Source organism: Cervus canadensis, chromosome 4, assembly GCF_019320065.1.
Source record: "Cervus canadensis isolate Bull #8, Minnesota chromosome 4, ASM1932006v1, whole genome shotgun sequence".
Lineage (NCBI taxonomy): Eukaryota > Metazoa > Chordata > Mammalia > Artiodactyla > Cervidae > Cervus > Cervus canadensis.
In genome coordinates, this window is record NC_057389.1 from 85,797,226 (window position 1) to 85,818,772 (window position 21,547).

General features: G+C 52.2%; 1 protein-coding gene and 1 non-coding gene across 2 annotated transcripts in view; both read right to left on the reverse strand.

The window, feature by feature from the left end:
* The window catches only part of AP3D1 (adaptor related protein complex 3 subunit delta 1), a 33,375-nt gene extending 17,013 nt beyond the window's left edge, over positions 1–16,362 (reverse strand). Inside the window, exons 1-6 of the mRNA XM_043466052.1 lie at positions 16,022–16,362; positions 4,222–4,317; positions 4,002–4,082; positions 2,998–3,078; positions 1,713–1,820; positions 21–150 (exon numbers count right to left, since the gene is read on the reverse strand). Coding sequence (XP_043321987.1) covers positions 21–150; positions 1,713–1,820; positions 2,998–3,078; positions 4,002–4,082; positions 4,222–4,317; positions 16,022–16,117 — 592 coding nt within the window. The 5' untranslated portion in view covers positions 16,118–16,362. The remainder of the gene's footprint in view (positions 1–20; positions 151–1,712; positions 1,821–2,997; positions 3,079–4,001; positions 4,083–4,221; positions 4,318–16,021) is intronic.
* Positions 8,600–8,672, reverse strand: TRNAE-UUC. Its single transcript has one exon. It is a non-coding gene; the product is annotated as a tRNA-Glu (tRNA).
* Positions 16,363–21,547: the final 5,185 nt, after the last annotated feature.

Sequence of the window (21,547 nt, forward strand, 5' to 3'; positions counted from 1 at the left end):
TCTACCTCACATCAACATACCGGGGTCAGGATCCTCCAGCTTCTCCTTCAGGCGGGGGAAGGCGGGGCGCAGGGACTCAGGGTACTTCAGGAACACCTTGTACATGATCAGCACCGCCTTCTTCCGGATATACGGCTTGGTGTGTGACATCTGTGGGGCAGACGGCATAGGTCTCCCTGCTGACCCCCCTGTGCCCTGCACCCCTCACCTCATCTCACCTTCTACTCCTGGCTCACCTCCCACTACCTTGTCTCACTCCCAGCCCCCACCCCCTGCTCATCCCCCACCTCCCCTCACCTCCCACACCTTCCACACCCTCCCGTGCTCATCTCCCACACCTGCCCGCATCTCACCTCTATCACCTGAAGGAAAACCCTCTCTCCAACTTAACTGGCTCCTGGTCTCTGAGCCCTGTCTGCACATTTACCCCACTGCCCCCTCCCCACCAAGCGCAGGACCACACAAAAGTGTCTTAGACAGAATCAAATCCTGCTTCCCTGAGCCCACGGCCCCAGCCTGCCCTCTGGAGGCCAAGGTCCGCTTCCACTCTCAGACCTGGCAATGAGCTCCTCTGGTTGCCAAGGCCTGTCCCCAGGGCAGGACGCTGCTCTGCACCCCAACATGGGACCCCAAAGCTCCTGCCCTGCCTTCAGGACTGTGCTCTGGCTACAAGGACCTCTTGTCTGTAGGTGGGCACACTCCTCACCTGTTGGGGCCCTGGGAACCTTGCCTGAGAAAGCTGCCCTGCCCTCCAGACCCAGCACCAAGACAAATCCCTATCCCCCTCCTGTGGGCGTGTGACCACCTTCACCTGGACGGGTCCTCACACCTCCTTACGTGGACCAGAGGATCAGTACTGTTGGCTTTGTCGGCCAGAGTCTCTGTACAGAGTCAGCCCTGGCCGCTGGGAAGCCCAGGGACACAGTGTGGACAGAGGGGCGGAAGCATGCATGGACACATCATTTACAACAGGCCCCAGACCTAGAAGCTGACTATACTCATAGCCTTCAAGACTGCAGCACCCACACAGCAAACAGACTACGTCTGCAGAGCCCTCACGGGAGGGATGCACTGTCCTCCCACAGGCTGTGACGTGGTCAGATGGGGAGTCTCCCAATCATGGAGAATGAGGTGTTGGTGACCTTCTCAGGGCCATGAGGTCTTTGTTCTTTTGTGGTTTTTCTTAAGTCAATTCCAGCTTCATTTTTCTTTCTTTCTTAAATTAATTTTTACTAGAATCGAGAGCTGCGATTTCTAAGAATACATCCACATTTCACAACAAGGTTCCTGCCCACCCCAGAGATCAAAGCTGGCTGAGAATTCTGCTTTTCAGATGGACTGAGCCACTAGACAACAGACTGCACCCAGATGAAAATAAAAAGTGTCTTGGACAGAGACCACCTGACCGTGCTGCCTGCTGAGACCACTGCCACCGCCACTCATGCCTCAGTAAGAATATAGCTGATGGGTCAAGCACCCACCATCACCCCCAGCCAGACCTTGCCCTTCCCGACAGGACCATTCCAGAGGAGGTGAGGTGAAAGTCAGGCTCACCAGGTGATGGAAGGGGAGATGATGACTAGGTGTCCCAGCTCACCCCAGGAACCCAGGCTGTTTCCACCCGCCCAAGTGCCCTCAGCATAACTTTACAACCAGGTTATCCTGGCACATGAGGGAGCAAAGGCCAGGGGAGGGCCCACTCCCAGACTCACCAGGGTCATGATGTCGTTGGCCAGGTCTCTGGCAAGATCTGGGGTAACAAAACAGGATAGGCCAGTCAGCGCAACGCCAGTGTCGTACTGGCTGGGGCTGCTCAGGTCCTGGAAAGGGAATGCAAGGGTCAGAGGCGGGCGCCGACCATGCCTTGCTGGGCCCCAGCTGTGCCCGCCAGCCCTGCCCTGGGTCTGGAGACATGTGGGACAAGGATTCATGAGGAGCAGCCAGTTCCGCTCTGTCGCCAAGAAGAGCTGGGATGGCTCTGGGGGGACAGAGGTGAGGGCTGCCCCTCGCTCCAGGTGTGTAACATGGCAAAGCTGCAGAACCCAGGGCCCTGACCGCCCAAAGGCACACAGCAGGGACCCCCCCACAGGGAGACACTCGCAGATGACTCCTCTAGGCCCCTCCACAAGTGTTGAGAAGCCTCCACTGAAACCCCACGTCTCAGGGAGCAGGAGAACCAGCAAAAGAAGCGTATCTGCCCTGCCTGATGCCCCAGCCTGAGATCCTGCCAACCTGCATGGAAGCCCTGTCGTGGCACAGAGAGGGGACCCTCCCCACACTTCACATGTGGTAAAAGGTGCACCCAGAAGTGTCTGAAGAGTTAACCTTCTAGACTGTGGTGATGGTACGAAAATACAGGCTCTTAAAAGTTCACTGCAACCCCGGATGTGGAGACTGGGCCTCACAGCACATCCCTCCACTCAGAGTGACTCGCAGAGCCTGACATGGGCAGCAGCCACCTCATGGTGTGTGGAGGCCTCAGGGCAGCTCCCATAGCCTGCCTGCCCCACAGTGCCTGCCCGGGAGCCCACTCACCTGTCCCCTGCAGGGTGACCACACCACCTCCTGGGCCCCAGGCCTCCCCCAGCCATCTGAGGGCCCAGGGCCATAGGCTCATGGCAGTTCTGCCCAGGAAGGGTGCCTCTGATGGCCCCCTGACCACTCTTAGCAAGAGCTGATTAAGTCCTCGGGCCAGGGCAGAGCGGAGCACTCACTGCTCTCACCACAGAGCTGAAAACCACTCAGGGCCGGAGAGACACACCAGCCAATGCCCTGCACCCAGTGGGCAGAAAGTGCCACCCCCCCAGGAGGTGCCCCCACTAGAGGGGGCAGGGGTTGAAAGGAGTGACTGCGGGCAGTCCCCCAATGCCAAGAGAACTCAAGAGGAGGGCCACACATACTGCCCACCACTGGTGTTTCCGAGGAGGGCAGAGACCATCCACTGCCCACTAAGCCCCACTCTCCCCGTGCTCCCGTGGCAGGGTGAGAGGCCCCTACCTTGCGGATCTGATTGGTGGTCAGCATGATGACATCGGTTCCTTCGTGAAAGCATTGGGAAGCCGCGAGGTAGCCAATTCGCTGTGAGTGCAACAAACAGAGGTGTCGGGTACAAGGGGAGCGGGCCATGCAGCCCTGGCTAGCCCATCCCTCACCAGGAAGAGGCTACCCCACCCCGTGGGGTGCATGGTCTTTGGAACACAGCAGCTGTCGAGTCGGCCAGCATGGCCTGTCACTGCCCTGCACATCCTCACTGCCTGCTCAGCTGATGGAATGAGCCTCACAGACATGGGATAACCATGGGCTCCCATCTCTGTGGCTGGGGTGGCCTGGAGGAACACCCACACACAAACATGTGACACTCCAACACACGGGCAGGGCACTGGCCCAACCTTGGCAAACCAAGCATCTTGTTTCCTCCCCAGGAGAAACCGGCAGGCAGCATGAATGACGAGGTCCCTGAGGAGAACAGAGCCTCAGCTGCCTGCAGGGTGTGTTCCCAGGGAGAACCACAGGATGCCCCTAAATGGGCTGCGGGTGGTGAAGACTGCTTTCCAGGACATTTACTAAAGCGGGAGACGACATGTGCAGTTATTACAATATCAAGTAATAGGAAAGCAATGTCTCAAAGTGGCACAAGTAGGCTCCGTGAGATGAAGGCGGAGGATGCTCAGAAGCACCAGGACAACTGAACAGCAGTGGCCTCTGGGGGGATGATCAGTGCCTGCCTGTTTTTTTTTTTTTGAAAGGTTACCAATTTAATTTGTATCACAAAACACATAACCACCCCTACAAACCTTAATTTCACTGACACTACTTAAAACGGAAAAGAAAACATGGTGTAAATGGTGCTAAGACCTTGCTGGACAGATGCATGATGGGAATGGGTCTCCAGCGGTTGCCACTGTGTTCCCTCCCAGCCCAGCCTCATCACAGGACACACGCCTTCCCTCCCCCAGGACCCCACCCACAGAGTTCAGGACCCACAGTGGCTGTCCCCTCACCTTGAACGTGAACTTGGAGGCACTCATCACTTCGATGATATTGAAGGCAGCCCAGCTGATATCGTAGCCCAACATCTGTAGCTATGGTGATAAGAGCCGGGGTCTCAGGCTCCTGCCCAGTCCCCCTCCCCCAATTAACTGGGCCCAGAGGATGAGGAGACAGAGGAGGAGACGCGCGGTCTCAGCCCCCCGCCTGACAGAGAAGGTGGCCGGCACTCACATAGGTCAGCTTGCAGACCGCGTTGGCTTTCACCGCGATATTGTCCTGCTTCAGCTCCTGCTTGATTTCATCAATGCACTGAGAGATATATTTTGCCTAAAATGAAAAAACAAAAATTGAGGAGCTGTGAGTGTCTGGTTTCCCTTATAGCTCAGTTGGTAAAGAATCTGCCTGCAATGCAAGAGACCCCAGTTCGATTTCTGGGTCTGGAAGATCCCCTGGAGAAGGGACAGGCTACCCACTCCAGTATTCTTGGGCTTCACTTGTGGCTCAGTTGGTAAAGAATCCGGCTGCAATGTGGGAGACCTGGGTTCGATCCCTGAGTTGGGAAGATCCCCTGGAGAAGGGAAAGGCTACCCACTCCAGTATTCTGGCCTAGAAAATTCCATGGACTGTGTATAGTCTATGGGGTCACAAAGAGTCAGACACAACTGAGCAACTTTCACTTTCAAGTGTCTGGCTGAAACCTAAGACAGACAGAGAACACACAGTGTGCACTTCCATTGATGGGAAATGTCCAGAAGAGGCAAATCCAGAGACAAAGAATGAGCTCCTGGTTGCCAGGGCCGGGGAGGGGGGATGTGTCTGCTAATGAGGATGGAGTGATGGAATGTTCTGGAATTAAACAGAACTCTCTGAATGTACTAAAAACCACTGCATCATACACGAGAGCAAGGAGTCACACCATGTGGGTATTGACAACATGGCTGCTATCCTGAGAAATCCTGTCAGTGTGATGAACTGCCCGGGGGAGAACAGAAGCGGTCCCCAGATGAGCTCCCCAGCATCTTCCAGCCCCTGAAGGACTTGTGTCTGTGGCCCATGCGGGTGAGAGGGCCCAAGCAGGCCCCCTGCTCGCTCTGGAGCCAGGCCGTCCAGTGTGGGCACATGAGAGCCACTGGGGGGTGGGGGCTGTCCGCCTCCAGCCCTTGTGACCCCCAGGTCCTCCAAGACCAGCCCCACTGGGCAGGCAGCACTGCAAATTCCCCCAGGGCTCCCCATTTGAGCTCGCCCCACCAGCAGCCTCTCGTGCACGCATCATGAGTCTGTGTGCAGCCCCGCCCTCCTCGGTGGCGCTGCAGAGTATCCGCACTCGGCTCCATGGCCACCACGTGTCCATTCTCCCAGCAGGGCACGGCTCGGAGCCTTCCCACCTTCCCACTGTTCCAACACACGCTGCCATGGAGCAGGGCTCTATGTGGACACACGTTTTCAATTTTCCTGGGTTTCCTCACTAGTCCAGCACTCAGACTAGAACACCAATCCAAAGTCTGGACTGACACATGAGGCCCAGAGCAAGGAATGTGCCCCATGGGACATAAGGCTCCCATCCAGAGAACGCACAGATGTTATAGTGGCAGTCGCAAGAGAACCCAAACCTGCCAACATGGGAGTCCAGTTGTCACCAGGCTGTGGGGGAGTTTGGTGCCCACCCTGCCTTCCCAAGAGTGGGCGTAGCCTGTGATCTGACCAATAGCAGGGTGGCCAGCACAGTATCCCTGCCCCCAGTGGCCACACCCTGCATCCAGTGTCACCCCAGACCTCTGGGGGCTCCAGCACAGGCTCCTGGGGAAGGTGCCCCCAGTGCGTGCCCTCAGCCAGCGTCTGATATATATTCCATGACCGAGTGAGACAATGGAACACAAGTCACCAGATCCTTCCAACGGGCTTCCAATTACTAATCCCCTGGAGCCTCAGTCCCACCCCTGTGCATGGATGACCCCTTTCTGCACCCTGGACTGGCAGTTAATGATTTAAAACGGAAAGAGCAGAGAGACCATCCCAAACGTGGAGAACCCAGCCGAGCACACAGCGCTGCAGATCTGCTTGCAGTGAAACTGACGTTGCTCAGTCGTGTCCGACTCTTTGCAACCCCATGGACTGTAGCCTATCACGCTCCCCCATCCATGGGATTTTCCAGGCAAGAGTACTGGAGTGGGTTGCCATTTCCTTCTCCAGGAGATCTTCTGGACCCAGGGATTGAACCCGGGCCCCCAGCATTGTAGGCAACCGCTTTACCGTCTGAGCTATCAGGGGCAGACGCTTTACCGTCTGCAGTGCCCAGGGGCAAACAGGTGCTCACACCCATATGCTCACATACTGGCACCTCAACACAGATGCTGGTCAGCTGGTGAAAGCCAAGCACACCATGTTCTCCACACATGATTTGCCAGGCGGCCCAGGGACACCTCTGCTGCTGGGAGGCCAGGCAGAGTCCACTCCCGGTAACATCTGCGCAGCCATCCTCAGACCAAGCCTCCTACGGCCCTGTCTGCACATGACTCTCCCGCAGCACAGAGCATGAGAGACCACTGGGTCCTGCCCCAGCTTTGATCCTGGGCGAACGCAGCTGCTGGGAAGTGAGGGGATACGGGGAGGGGGAGGACAGCCTCACATGAACCCTCCCCGTGGACCCCAGGACCCCGTCCCCACCAGAATACCGCACACAGCCGGCACTGCAGCCCACTGCAGGGCCCACAGAGCCAGAGCTCCAGCCCAGACAAGGTCACTGCCCTAAAACACACCCCCTCCTGTAACCAACACTGCAGAGGACACAACAGAATCCAGAGTGTCTGCAACACACCATCCACAATGACTGGGTCACAGGAGGGCTTCCCGAGTGACTTAGTGGTAAAGACTCCGCCTGCCAATGCAGGAGACAGGTTCGATCCCTGGTCTGGGAAGATCCCACACGCCACAAGTCATCTAAGTCTGTGTGCCACAGCTACAGAAGGCCATGCGCCTTAGAGCCCGTGCTCCACAAGGGAAGCCACCGCAATGAGAAGCCCAAGCACTACAACTAGAGAGCAACACCCGCTCTCCACAACTAGAGAAAAGTCCACGCAGCAACAAAGACCCAGCATAGACACAAATAAATTAAAAACAAAAACAAAAAAACCTGCTTAACTTAAAAAAAAAATTAGAAACAAGAAAACATAACCTATATCCAAGAAGAAAAAAAAAGACGGTCAGCAAAGACCAACCCTGAGATGTCTCTGGGGATGGAATCAACATACAGAGATTTCAACTCAGCAACTGTAACCATGCTCTCAGGGCCAAAAAGAAAACATACTCGTAATGAATAAAGAGAGGACATCTCACAGAGAAAGGAAAGCTACACAGAACCATCAGGTGGAAATCCTGGGAAGGGAAACAGCAGGGACTTAGGAGGGAGCTGAGGCTGAGGAGAGGGGTGGCAGTGGGACCAGAAGGACGCCTTGAACACAGCAGAGTCAGAAAAGGGTGCAATAAAGGTGCAGCAAGCATACACCTGAGACCCAGGGAAGGAAGGACAGAGAAAAACAGCTGGAAAACTAACAGCTCAAGTTTACTCAAATTTGGTGAAAGACATAAACTGACAACTTCAAGAAACCCAGCGCCAGCTCTCCGCAATACAAAACAAAGGAAAATCACACCCAGACACATCACAGACAAACTACTGAAAACTGAGACTAAGGAGAGAGTCTTCAGAGCAGCCAGAGGAGGAGCCAGCGGGGAGCCCTGAGGTGGGGGAGGCGGGGCTCAGGGCTCCCCACCCAAGACCACCTCTCAGAGACAGAGGCAGAGTAACCACCCCACTCCCCCAGACAGCGACCCTGCACCTCAGAGCACCCCCGGGGCAATAGCTGAACCCACAGAAGTGACTGACCCAAGGAAGAAATACCCTTCCTCAACACTAATTTTTAGCTACAACACAGGTGCACAGGCTTGGGGTTCCTACAGGCAGGACAGGGAGGGAAGGATTGTAAAATATTAAAAGGATTTGCTTCACTCAGGAGTGTTTAAATATTTATCTAAAACAAAGTTACACATACGAAGTTAAAGTAAGGAACGTGGGAGAAAACGGTATATTAGTCTTTGTAATCCTATTTACACACAGCATTGCTAACAATGAAGTATTTCTTCTTTTTACAAAAAGGGGGAAAAAAAAAAAAGGCCAGGGTACACAGAGGATCTAGATCCAGTAAATTATACAAGCAGATGTAGGAGGTATTGTCGGGAGGGTCCCAGACCATCGCAATACAACGAATATCGCAATAAAGCAAGTCACACAAACTGGTGGTCTCCTGGTGCACATAAAAGCTACATTCACACTATTCTGTAGTCTGCTGAATGTACAACAGCATTGTGTCTAAAAAAAACAAATATACACCTTAATTAAAAATACTTTATTGTGGGACTTCACTGGTGGTCCAGTGGCTAAGATTCTGAGCTCCCAATGCAGAAGGCCAGGGTTCAATCCCTGGTCAGGGAACTAGATCCTGTGTGCCACAAATAAGACCTGGTGCAGTCAAATAAAATTTCATTGCAAAAAACGCTAACCATCATCTGAGGCTTCAGCAAGCCATCTTTTTTGGGGGAGGGGGCAGAATCTTAGTTCCCTAACCAGGGATTGAACCTGGACCCTCAACAGTGAAAGCGCAGAGTCCTAACCACTGGACCATCAGGGAATTCCCAGCAAGCCATATTTTTGCTGGTGAGGGTCCTGCCTCCACACTGTGGACCAGGTGGTCGTGGCAGATTCTTAAAATAAGTCTACAGTGAAGTCTGCAGAATCAATGGCCTCTTCCTTTCATAAATGGTTTCTCCATTATGTCCAATGCTGTCTGATGGCATTTTACCCACAGACCTTCCTTCAAAGTTGGGAGTTGATTTTCCCAAACCCTTATCAACTAACGTACATAATATTCCACCTGCTTTGTTATCACTTCCACAAACGATCGTGTCACGTCTTATGTGGGTGAGGTTCGCGGAGCCCCAAGATTCAGTTGTGAGAGTAACACCAGAGATTGCTGACCACAGATCACCATCACATAATAACTGTGAAAATTCGTGAGAATTACCAAAACGTGACCCAGAAACACAAAGTGAAGGAATGCTGTTGGAAAAATGGTGGCAACATGCTTGTTCACTGTGGGGTCACCAGAGACCTTCCATTTGTGAAACACGCAGTACATGGAAAGCATGATCAAGGGGAAAGCAGTAAAATAAGGTCTGTCTGTATTCAAAACAAAAATGAGAAGCTATTTTAAGATCCAAAGTATACATGGCTACATGTCCTTAACACTTGTTTCAAAAACAGAAGTTGGTGACGCGAACATGATGAAATTCTCACCCCTCAGCCTGTTCTGAGCAGCCACACTTCACCACGGAGCACACAATGCTGAGATGGATGTGCAGCCCAGAATTCATCCAGAGCAAAGGACACACGCCTGGTATGAACCCGGCAGCTATGATAGAACAGCCATCCAACCCTGTCTGCTAAGAAGAGTCCCTGGGTCACTTAAGACATCCCAAGATCCCCAGAGGAGTGGGGTCAGACCTCGAGGGATCAGCCCAAGAAGCTGCCCTTGACCCTGATGGGTCGGCAGGCTCAAAACCCACATACCTGGACCAGGAAGTCTTTTAAAAAGACTTCTTTTTTTAAAGAGCAGTTTTAGGTTCACAGCAGAACTGAGCAGCAGGTAGAGATTCCTAGCTGGCCCACCCCCACGTATGCAGCCTCCTGAGCAGTGCGCATCTACAATTGATGAACCCACACAGACACGTCATCACCCAGGATCCATAGCTGGTGTCAGGGTTCACTCTGTGGGTCTTGACAGATGTATGTACACTGATAGGCACCCAGCGTCACTGTATCACTGAGCAGAGTCACTGCCCTAAACCCCTCTGGCCCTGCCCATCCATCCCATCCCCTCCTCCCCATAACCACGGATCCTTCTATAGAGCTCTGCCTTTTCCAGAACATCCCAAAGCTGGAATCACAGTGTGGAGACTTTTCAGACAGCTTCTTCCACTTAGTTATGTGCGTTCAAGGTTCCTCCCTGTCTCTGGGGCTTGATGGCTTCTAACCCAAGTAAAGCAGCATTGTCAGGATGATCTGTCCACCTCCTGGAGGACATCATCTCACTTGCCTTGTCCACTGACATTTCGTTCTCTTTGAATCATCATAAATATGCGGGTCTTGCCATCACCCACGACTGCCTGCAGGGTCCCCAGCTCAGGGCCCGGAGCCCCTCCACCCTGCTCCCGTAAGCAGCAGTCCTCAGACTCTTGGGGGAGGGGAGTTACTGGCCATGGTTGAGGTCGTCAACAGAGATGGACATCCATTACAACAGGGGACCCAAGAGGGCTGTCTCTGTCACGCCATCTATCTTGCCAGCAACAACCAGCTGCCATCTACTACAATCACTTCAGTAAGAAAATACACTTTAACCCCAAAATGTAGGCAAGGCAAGTCAGTGTCAGAACAAGAGAATTCTGATAATGTACAAGCTGGCCCACAATAAGGACACTCCCCTAGGGAGGCCATACCTAGGGAGACAGCAAGGGGGGGCGACCCGTCTTGCCTGTGCCCATCGCACGCCCAGGACTCAGCATAGATCAGCTGCAGGGGCCGCAGTCAAGCCTCAGACTTCCCAACCTCCCACCCCCTCTTCTCAGCGAGGTCCCAGAGCAAGGTTCCCAGAGAGGCAACCGCACCCCCAGAGGATGCCAGGCCCTACCTGGGACATCCACATTCATCAGGACTAGGGGCTCCTGGCACGTTTGAAGGGGCCAGGGATGCCCTTCCACCCTGAGGATGACTAAGTCCTTGTGTCCACAGTGCTGAAAGGGGATTCTGGCCTTGAGCCTGCCTCAGCCACCTGCAGCCTTTCAACCTCCTGGAGCCCTCACGCAACTGGGTATCCCCAGGGGCCACACAGACCACCCCCCCCAGACTCGGTCCTCACAGCTGCCGCCACCCATGGCATCTAGGCCTAGAATGTGCCCTTGAAAACTCCCCCAAGTCAGGGGACAGATGCACAGAAAGAGGCCCAAACCCTGAAGAGACAGCTTCACGGAGTCAGCAAAAGGTTCCACGCAGAGGAGAGGGAAGGCAGGGAGACCCCAGGGCTGCTGCTTGAAGCAGAAGCCATAGCAGCCCTGTGGTGGCCACGGCCCAAGAGGACACCGCTCGTGAGGACATGGCCAGCGAGCACACAGCCATGGGGAAGCTGAGGCTGCTCCCACTCCCACCACAGTGGCCCGCCCTCCTATACCCGGTGGCACATAAATGCCCCAGGTGGGAAACAAGCCAGATGTCCAGCAACAGTCCAGTGGATAAAGGAACCTGGTGTAGACAGACAACACACCCCTGTTGGCGACGGAAATGAACAAGTCATGGTGGCCCTTTCCCATGGCAGAGAGTGACAGTGGCTGCTGCAGATGACCAGAAGCAAGCAAGCCTGTCCAGGGACACACATATAGGGGAGAAAACTCTGAGCAAAGCAAGGAAATGCAGAGAACTTAGCACAATTACTATCACAATACTTAAACTGTACAATGTTTAATTCAGTGCAGGTGCATCACATTCTGCACAAAGAATAAGAATTAGAGAAAAACAGCACAAATCTGGAAGACACACCCTGTGGGCTGCCTAGGATACACTGACCATTTCCCCCCAACCCCGTGACCCTAATGGGGTCCCACAATTCAGTTGGGTTCTGACACACTCTGCCAGGAGCCAGCACAGACCCCACAGGTCTGCGCCCATCGCACACACTAACCAGCTGTAAATCAGGGTTCCCAGAACCCCCCTTGCCTCAGGGAAGCACTTGCTTATGTTTTCCAGCTTATTACATAGTAAGGGCACAACAAAGCAAACAGATGGACAGCTGGACAAAGAGACAAGGGGGGCAGGGCAGGGCGCAGGGGCCCAGAGGCAGGATTTCTGTCCTCACAGCAGGTGGTGTGCCCCCCCACCCCCCGCCCCGGCACACAGGTGCTTTCACCAACCGAGAATCTCCCTGAACCCCACACTTTAGAGATTTTTATGGAGATTTCATCACAAATACATGATCCATCATCAACTCCACCTGCAGCCCCTCCTCCTTCTCTAGAGGACTGGAGGGGGTTGTCTGAAAGTTCCAAGCTTCAAACCATGGCCTGGCCTTTCTGGTGCCCCAGTCCCACCAACAGTCACCTCATCAGAACAAAAGACACCCCATCTCCCTGGAAACCCCAAGGGACTCAGCAGCTTGGGGCCAGGAACCGGGGGGCAGAGACCAAACACCCCAACCAGGATGCTTCCAGTTACCTCTGCCGCTCAGGAAACCACAAAGGCTCCCGGAGCTCTGCCGCAGGAGCAGGCCCAGGCCGCCTTACCTCACATCAGCACGGGGTCCAACCGCACAGGGACGGCACAGGGGACAAGGGGCACCTGGATGAAGAGCCAGCATGAAGGAATCCTAAGAAATTTTCCTTATCAATTATGGTCAGGGGATCCCGAGCCTAGAGGACACTGGGGCGTATCTGGGAACACTGATTGTCAAGACTGGGGGTGGCCTGGCATCACATGGATGGGGCAAGAGATGCTGCTCAACCCCTGGGCTGTGCCCAGGACAGCCCCCCTCAAAGGATGACCCAGCCTGATGCCAGCAGTGCCAAGGGGGAGAGACCCTGACTCAGGTAACAACTTCTTTACTAAATTTCCTATCTTTAGTCTTCCCCAAAGTTTTTAAAATAGAAAGTCTCATAGAAATAACCAAAAGCACTGCGCCTGACACAACACATGCGTCAGTAACTGTCCCTAGGACAAGGAGCGCCAGCCCTGCACGGACCTCAGGGCCCGAGGAGTCCCACACACCCTGGCAAGGACTGAACCCCAGGAAATTGCATTTCTGAGGTCAGAGACTCTAGAATAACAGCACTTCATACAGTTCAGTCTTAATCCCAGATTATGCCCAATTTCAAAATACCACTCCACAGTTAACCTTTGGTGTTGCAGAGGACTGGTTCCAGACCCCTGAAGACACCAGAATCCTCAGACACTCCAGTCCCTCATTTACAATGAACTTCTACGTGACGTACACACATCCTCCCGTTCACTTTAACTCATTGCGAGATAACTTTCAACACCTGACCCAATGTAAGTGCTGTGTATTCAAATAGTTGCCTGTGTGCAGCAAATTCAAGTCTTGCTTCTTGGAACTCTCTACAAAATATACTTTCAATCCACAGTTGGTGAATGCAGAACCCAGGGATACACACAACTATACACAATTAGGACTGAATTTTTCAAGTTCAGAAACTTCAGTTGAGTGAGTTAGACGCAAACTCAGACCCCACACAAAAACGGACACTGCCAGGGGCCACCTGATGGAGTGAGCTGGGACACAGAGCAGAGAAAGTGGAACCCACTTCAATGATGTGGGGGCACGTGCAACCACACTCAGAAGGTTGGTCCTCAGGAGCACTTCAGGGGCGTGGACGGCAGTCAGGAAGGGCTGCCACCATAACAGAGAAGACCAGCACAAAACCTTAACAGACAGGATCTCCCTCAAGTTCTATTTACAGAGAAAAAACTCTCAAACTGATTTCTGGGAAGAAGTATTTTACCTCTTCACTTCCATAAACATGGAGCTTATTACAAGAAATTATGCATATAATTTAAAAAGACTGAAAGAAAAGGTTTTCCCCAAAATATGAAAAGTACTCATAAGGATTCAACATTGAAAGTCATTTGTTTTTTCCTAGTTATACACAAGTTTCAGAAACAAGGACACTCCCAAGTAACTTTCCTCACCTGCCCACATGACCTGGTGCTGTATATTCAGGACTGAAACTCAAGCACCACAGAAAGATGGGAATCAGCCCACTATATTTCAAATTTCTTTGACTCACTGTAAAAAGCATGTTTTCCATGGTAAACCCCACTCACAGGCATGCACACGCTTAGTATCACAAGTAGAAGCAAAAGTTTCAGTTACTCTGCCATGGGTCCAGACTCTCTGGATTCTTCTTTGGGGAGCTCACAGAAGCCTGTGTTATAGGCACTCAATAAGATGGGGAGGTAGCCATCCCTTCCACTTTACACTAGGGAACTCTCCCCAGGTCACTCATAGAGGACCAAGAACCTGGACTTGGGTCTCACAAACATCATATGCTAAACCATGATGCCTTTCTATCTGGCTTTTTTTAAAGTCACTGCCAAGCCTCACTTCTATGATGCCACAACAGGAGTTTTAAGCTACAATCTATTATAAAAAGTAAACTCTTGAGGGAAAACTACACTGCTCCCAGTCTTCCTCGGAATGGGGGGTGGTTTGGGAGCTAAGAGTAACCCCATAGCTGCCTGCTGTGCTCCCCTGGAGCACAGTAGTGACATCTGGAGCCAGTAATGACCGACCAGATCACGGCTGTTCCGATGAGGGACCCTCGAATCCTGAGCCGCATCCTGTGGGAATCGCCCACAGGCCTGGACAGCATCTGCGTGGAACTCAGCCACCACAACCATCAAAAAAGTCAAATGATGGGCTCCAAGCCTGAGGATCAAGCCATCAGTTCCTACCAATTCCGAGTGAATATAGCACGACCCACGGCACTGCCCCTGATGACAGGCTTGCACCCTAAAAAGCAGACGCCCTAACTGGAACATGCATTTCTCCACAACAAGGACCCTCGGCCCCTCATCAGAATCTCACAACACACTGCTCAATAACACCCACTATCAGAGGGGGATATCAGGTCAACCAGGGCAGAAAAAGAAATCTGAGGGCGCAAACTCTTTCCGCATATTTGCTTTGCCGTGCCCTGGGGTCTGAAATGCAGGCCGATGAGCTATTCTTTCAAAGAGAAACTAAAGATCAGACCAAGAGTTCACCACTTTTGTGACCAGCGGAACTGGCCAGAGCGTCTAACATGATGCAAAACCTAGGTGTAGCCAAAGGCAAGGTGCGGGAGTTACAGAAATGAACCAAAATAACCTAAGTACATTTCAGCGAGGTCACACCCATTCTGAAAAAGTTCAATAGAGGCAGGAACTCAGGCTCTCCGCACAAGGACAGCGCCCAGGGCTCTTGGTGCCTGCCAGCGAATTCCTTCACGTCCCTGCACCTTCCTCTCGGCTCTGCTGGGCTTCCCCGGCGCCATCGTGAGGGCCGGCCAGGTGGCACCTGGTCGTGGGACCTGTCCGACAGCTGCTCTCCATCGGGGAGCCTCACTCTCAGGCAAGGAAAAGGGGACTTATCCAGCCTCCCATTGTGTAAGTGCAGGTTTGGGTCTCCCTCCCAGGAAGCCAGCGGTCTGGTGGTCACTAACTATCCCCATTCCTCCTAAATCTAGGCCACAGGTTGCGGGGTGGCGGGAGGGAAGAAAATGGTGCCCACTGTTACAACATTACTTCTGGAAAACCTTCTCCCCTCTGGCTTTCGGGTGTCTAATTGAAGTCTGCTTCCCTATTCCAGGACTCCTGAGCCGCTTCCCTATTTTGGCCTAGAACGTCGGCTGCCCCACCCCTTACCCGCTAAGAGGGGCGGCCCCACCTTCCGGGGGACTCAAGCCCAGGAGGCAAGGCCAATTCCGGACCAGACACCGGGGAGCAACCTGGACGTGCGTTTATCCCAGAAGGGGTTTCCTCCGGGGGCGGCCCGCAGAAGAGGAGGGTCCCCCAACAAGGAGTCCAAGGCCTGGGGCGGGGTAGGGGGCTCTGCATTTTGAACAAGAGACACAGAAACACATTCAAGATCGGAGATCCGCCGCTAGCGAGGGTGGGGACCTGAGAAGTCTCTTCCGGCCACCCTCGGGGAGCGGGAGACGGACCCCCAACTCCGAGAGGATAAACTGAGGCTCGGAGAAGGAACGGGCAGAGGTTCAGAGGTCGAGGCCGCAAGCAGGCGGGGCTCCAGCCGGGAGCGGGGCCGCGGGGGAGGGCGGGGGGCCGGAGTCAGGGGCAGAGCCGGGAACCGGGTCGGGTCGGAGTGGATCAGAGTCAGGGCGAGAGTCCGATCGAGGGCCAGGGACGGCGCGCTGGGATCACCTCGTCCTCCTTGTGGTTGCGGATGCCGCGCACCAGATCCTGCAGATTCTTGTCGAACATGCGGTCGATGCTGCCCTTGACCATTTTGAGGGCCATCGCGGCGGCCGCCGCCGGGCTCAAGCCCCGGGAGGCCCACGGCCGACCGCCCTGAGGGAGCCCAGGGGCCGCGCTTGCCGCCCGCGGAGCGCTGTGCTGCCGGCCGCCGCGGAGTGGCGGACTCCCAGGCCAGGTCGGCGGCGGCTGGCGGGGCGGCGGCGGCAGCGACCCGCTCGGCAGGCCGCGCTCCCCACCACTCCGGCTCCGCGCCGCGCCGCTTGCAAATGGCGGACAAGATGGCGGCCGGTCAGCTGACGGCGGGAGCCCCGGGCCGGCGGCCCGCCCCCGGAAGCCCCGCCTCCCTATGGGCCCTGCCCCTTCACTCCTAGACGCCGCGTTTCCCTGACGACGCCAGGCCGCCCAATGGAAAAGCAGACAACGGCCTCCGGGCGGCTCGGTCACGCCCCCTGCGTGTCAGCGCTCTTCCCCCTCATAGGTCAATGACCTCCGGAACTCCACCTACTTCCCCGTTCCGGATTGTTATCACGCCCTCTATGCGCGCCTTCTTGCCCCGCCCCCCAACTATGTGACAGGTTTGGGCGGGACCTGCTGTGGGCGGGGCGCCCACGTGGAGCTTCTGGAAGAGGTTCCTTGAGAAGAACCTAGCTCCGCCCTTTCTGATTCTAAAAGCTGAAGTTGAAAAAAAAATAAATAAAATAAAAGCTGAAGTTGTCAGAGAACCTCCAAATCCCGCTCTGCGGCGGACCGGTCTCGTCTGTCCTGCACGTGTCACAAAATTCTGTGATAGGGGGAGTATATGATATGGGCAGGAAGACTGAAGGCAGGAGAAGGGCAATGAAGCATGAAACGGTTGGATGGCATCATCAACTCAATGGACGTGACTGAGCAAACTCTGGGAGATGATGAAGGACAGGGAAGCTTGGCATATGGAAGCTGCTGTCCATAGGGACACAAAGAGTTGGACAAGATTGAGTGAGTGAACAACAACAGGAATTAACGTGCCCACGTGGAGAAACTGAGATCCAGGGATAGGACTTCAACCCATTCACTCGTTCTGTGCTGTGCTTAGTTGCTGAGTCGTGTACGACTCTTTGCGACCCGATGGGCTGTAGCCCGCCAGGCTCGTCTGTCCATGAGATTTCCCAGGCAAGAATACTGGAATGGGTTGCCATAACCTCCTCTAAGGGATCTTCCCAACCCGAGGATTGATTGGCGGTTTCCCTCATTGTAGGCAGATTCTTTACCATCTGAACCACCAAGGAAGCCCAATTCACTCGTTCAACTGACGTTTATTGAGTGCCTACTGTGTCCCAGGCCTGGCAAGTGAATGAGATACACTTGGTTCCTGCCCACCAGAATCCACCATGAAGAAAGTAAAAAAGCAAGCCACAAACTGGGGTAAGATATTTGTCATACATATATTGGACAGAAGATTTATATCCACAATATAGTTAGTTAAACACAAAATAAAGCAGAACCAAACAAAAATTCCTACAAATTGTGAAGAAAAAGACAACCCAGTTAAAATATGGCACAAGTTGTGAATATGTACTTCACAAAAGAAGAGATACACATGGCCAACAGGATGCCCTATCTCAGTCATAAAGGAAAAGTAAAGTTAAACCACACTGACAGGGGCTTCCCTGGCAGTCCAGTGGTTAGGACTCCATGCTTCCACTGCAGGGAACACGTGTTCCATCCCTGGTCTGAGAACTAAGGTCCCACACATCGCAGGGTGTGGCCTAAACTTTAAAAAATGTTGGCTGTATATTTTAAAGCTAATATATGTATGCCCTTTAACCCAACAATTCCACCACTGTTCCCAACAGGAAAGCATAAATACATCCACCAAAGACTGGAACAAGAATGTTCACAGTAACTGTATTTATGTTAGCCAAAAACTCAAAAGGATCCAAATATCTATCAACAGAAAATGGATACATAACTCTCTGGTATAACTGTGCAGCAAGGAAAAAGAACAAAGTACTAACAGAGAACAAAATAGGTGAAGTACGCAGACACAATGTTGAACATAATAAGCCAAACATAAAAGAGTGTACACAGCGTGGTTCTACTGATATGATGTCCAGTTGCATGCAAAATTAATCTATGGCAGGGACTTCCCTGGCAGTTCAATGGTTGGGGCTCCATGTTCGATCCCTGCTCAAAGAATGAGGATCCTGCATGCTATGGGGTGCCAGAATTAATCCATGATGAAAGATTAACGTGCAGGCACAGTTGCTCAGTCATGTCCAACCCTTTGGGACCCCATGGACTGCAGTCCACCAAGCTCCTCTGTTCATGGAATTCTCCAAGCAGGAATACTGGAATGGGTTGCCATTTCCTACTCCAGGGGATCTTCCCAATCCAGGGATTGAACTCATGTCTCCTGCCTTAGCAGGCAGATTCTTTACCACTACACCACCTGGAAAGCCCCAGCTTAAGTAACATCATAGGTTAAACAAGTATACAAGGGAGAACTGAAAACTGGATAAATAGGTTCTGGCATAACCACACAATGGATTCCTGACCAGCTATTTAAAAGAAATGTAGTTGGTAAGTTATTGCTATGGGAATTGTCCTTCTACCCTAAACAACTAGGGAACTGGACAAAATGTATAAAACACTGGTTTTCAGATAGCATACAATAGGCAGTGGAGAGAGGAGGGAAACAAACAGGATGAGCCCTAGAGTTGCCCCAGAATTCTGCCTCTGGATGATTTCCTGGCTGTAGGTCAGGGAGGGGAAACCCAAACAGAACACAGAGTTTTCAGAGTCTGAGGAAACAGAGGAGGTGACAGAGGTCAAGGTGGCTGGAATCTGGAGGGTAGTGTGCTGGAGAACAGGGAACTATTTTGAGAAACTGCTCTTAAATTTTCACAGGGGTGCCCTCAGGTCTTTGAATATCCAGCTATATGTGCATGTAGTGAAACTTCAGGAGGCCAGGCAAAGAACAAGGCTGGGAAAAGGACAGTCCCTGCAAGCTCGTCTATTGTGGGACTGCTTGGAGAACCTGCCGGCAAAGGTGGAGAGAAGGATTTCTCTGATGGTCTGGTGGCTAGTCTCTGTGCTCCCAATGCAGGGGGCCCAGGTTCGATCCCAGCCAGGGAACTAGATCCCACATACTACAACTAAGACCCAGTGCAGCCAAATGAAAATAATTATTTTTTTAAAAGGTGCAGTTAATTCATTGAATATGTGAGGCATCCAGTAGGGACCTCAGAAGTTTTGTACTTCATTGTGGAATGAAGTCTATTCTGTTTTGGGTTTTTTTTGGCCACATAGCATGTGGGATCTTAGTTCCCTGACTAGGGATCAAATTCGTCTCCCCTGCAGTGGAAGCATGGAATCTAAATACTGGACCACCGGGAAAATCCTGAGATTGATTTACATCATATTGGAAGTAAAACAACAGTATATAGAGAATGGGAGGTACAAATAGAAATGTACGCTTGTAAGTGTCTTCTAAAATGTGCAAAATAGTATGTTTTAACCCTAGTCAGATCCATAGAAATAAGAAGTAGTTGGTGGGGGCCAGGGGCTAGAGAGTTAGTCTTAAATAGGGCAGGATTTCAGTTTGGGAAGGTGAGAAAGTTCTGGAGATGGATGGTGGGGGTGGTTGCCCAAGAATGTGAATGTACAAGTGTCACTTAAAAATGGTTAAGATGGGGGCTTCCCTGGTGGTAGAGTGGATGGGAATCTGCCTGCCAATGCAGGGGACATAGGTTCGATCCCTGGTCCGGGAAGATCCCACATGCTGCACAGCAACTAAGTCCATGCACCACAACTATTGAGCCTGGTGCTCTAGAGCCTGGGACCTTCAACCTCTGAGCCCGTGTGCCACAGCTCCTGAGTTCTGTGTGCCCTAGAGCTTGTGCTCTGCAACAGGAGGGTAGCCCCTGCTCACTGCAACTACAGAAAAGCCCACACAGTAACACAGGAATGAAGACACAGTAGAGACAAAAATAAATAAATAAATTCATTTTTTCAATGAAAAAGTTGGTTTCCTTTACTGATTGGCTGGACTGAGTGGTATGTGTTCAATGATTGACTAAACAAACGTGGAAATGTGACCAGGTGGGATGTAGAGCTGCTGTGTGTGCGTTAGTCACACAGTCATGTCCAACTCTTTGCATCCCCACGGACTGTAGCCTGCCAGGCTCCTCTGTCCATAGAATTCTCCGGGCAAGAATACTGAAGTGGGTTGCCATTTTCTTCTCCAGGAGATCTTCCCGACCAGGGATGGAACCCAGGTCTTCCTGCACTGCAGGCGGTTTCCTTAGGAAGCCCATTAGTTCAGTTTAGTCGCTCAGTCGTGTCTGACTCTTTGCGACCCCATGGACTGCAGCAAGCCAGGCTTCGCTGTCCATCACCAACGCCTAGGAAGCCCATATGATCCAGCAATCCCACTTCTGGGCATATATCCAGACAAAACTCTAAATCAAAAAGATGCATGCACCCCGGTATTCATAGCAGCTCTGTTCACAATAACCAAGACATGGAAACAATCTAAGTGTTCATTAACAGAGGAATGGATAAAGATATGATATATATCACATTCAATATATACATATACATATTATATATTCATACACAGTATGGTATATATACAATGGAATATTAGTCAAAATAAAGAATGAAATAATGTCATTTGCAGTAACATGGATGGACCTAGAGATTATCACACTAAGCAAAATAAGTATGTGGTTGCAAAGAGTCAGGCATGACTGAGCAACTATCACTCACTCAAAGTCAGAAAGAGGAAGACAGATACCATATGATATTACTTATATGTGGAATCTAAAATATGACACAAATGAACATACCTATGAAACAGACTCACAGACATAGAGAAAAGACTTGCAGTTGCCAAGGGGGAGGGGGAGTGGGGGAGGGAAGGATTGAGAGTTCGGGATAAGCAGATGCAAACTATTATATATAGGATAAACAGCAAGCTCCCACTGTACAGCACAGGGAACTATATTTAATATCCTGTGACAAACCATAATGAAAAATAGTGTGGAAAAGAGTTTATCTATGTATAACTGAGTTAATTTGCTGTACAGGTGTGCAGCAGAAATTAATACAACACTGTAAACCAACTATACTTCAATTAAGGGAAAAAAAAAGCAGCTCACATTCGAGTGGTTGTTTAAACTTATTCTCACCTCATTGCCGGCCAGGAGGAAATGACCCCACTTTCCAGATGAGGAAACTGAGGCCTCTGAGCTGAGCCTGGCCTGAGCCAGTGGGTAGAGCCTGGATGCCCTTTGATGGTGCCATCCTCCTCCAGGAAGCCCTCCCTGATGGCCCCCAACTCCACAGGGCTGCGATCCTTTAGCTGCTGCAGAGCCCGGCACACAAGAGTTGCTTATAAAGGCGAGGTAACCATGCTTTGTGGGTGCTCTCAGCCCCCGCGACCCTCTTTTCCAAGGCTGAGGGACAGAAAGCAATGCTCCCAGGGTCACT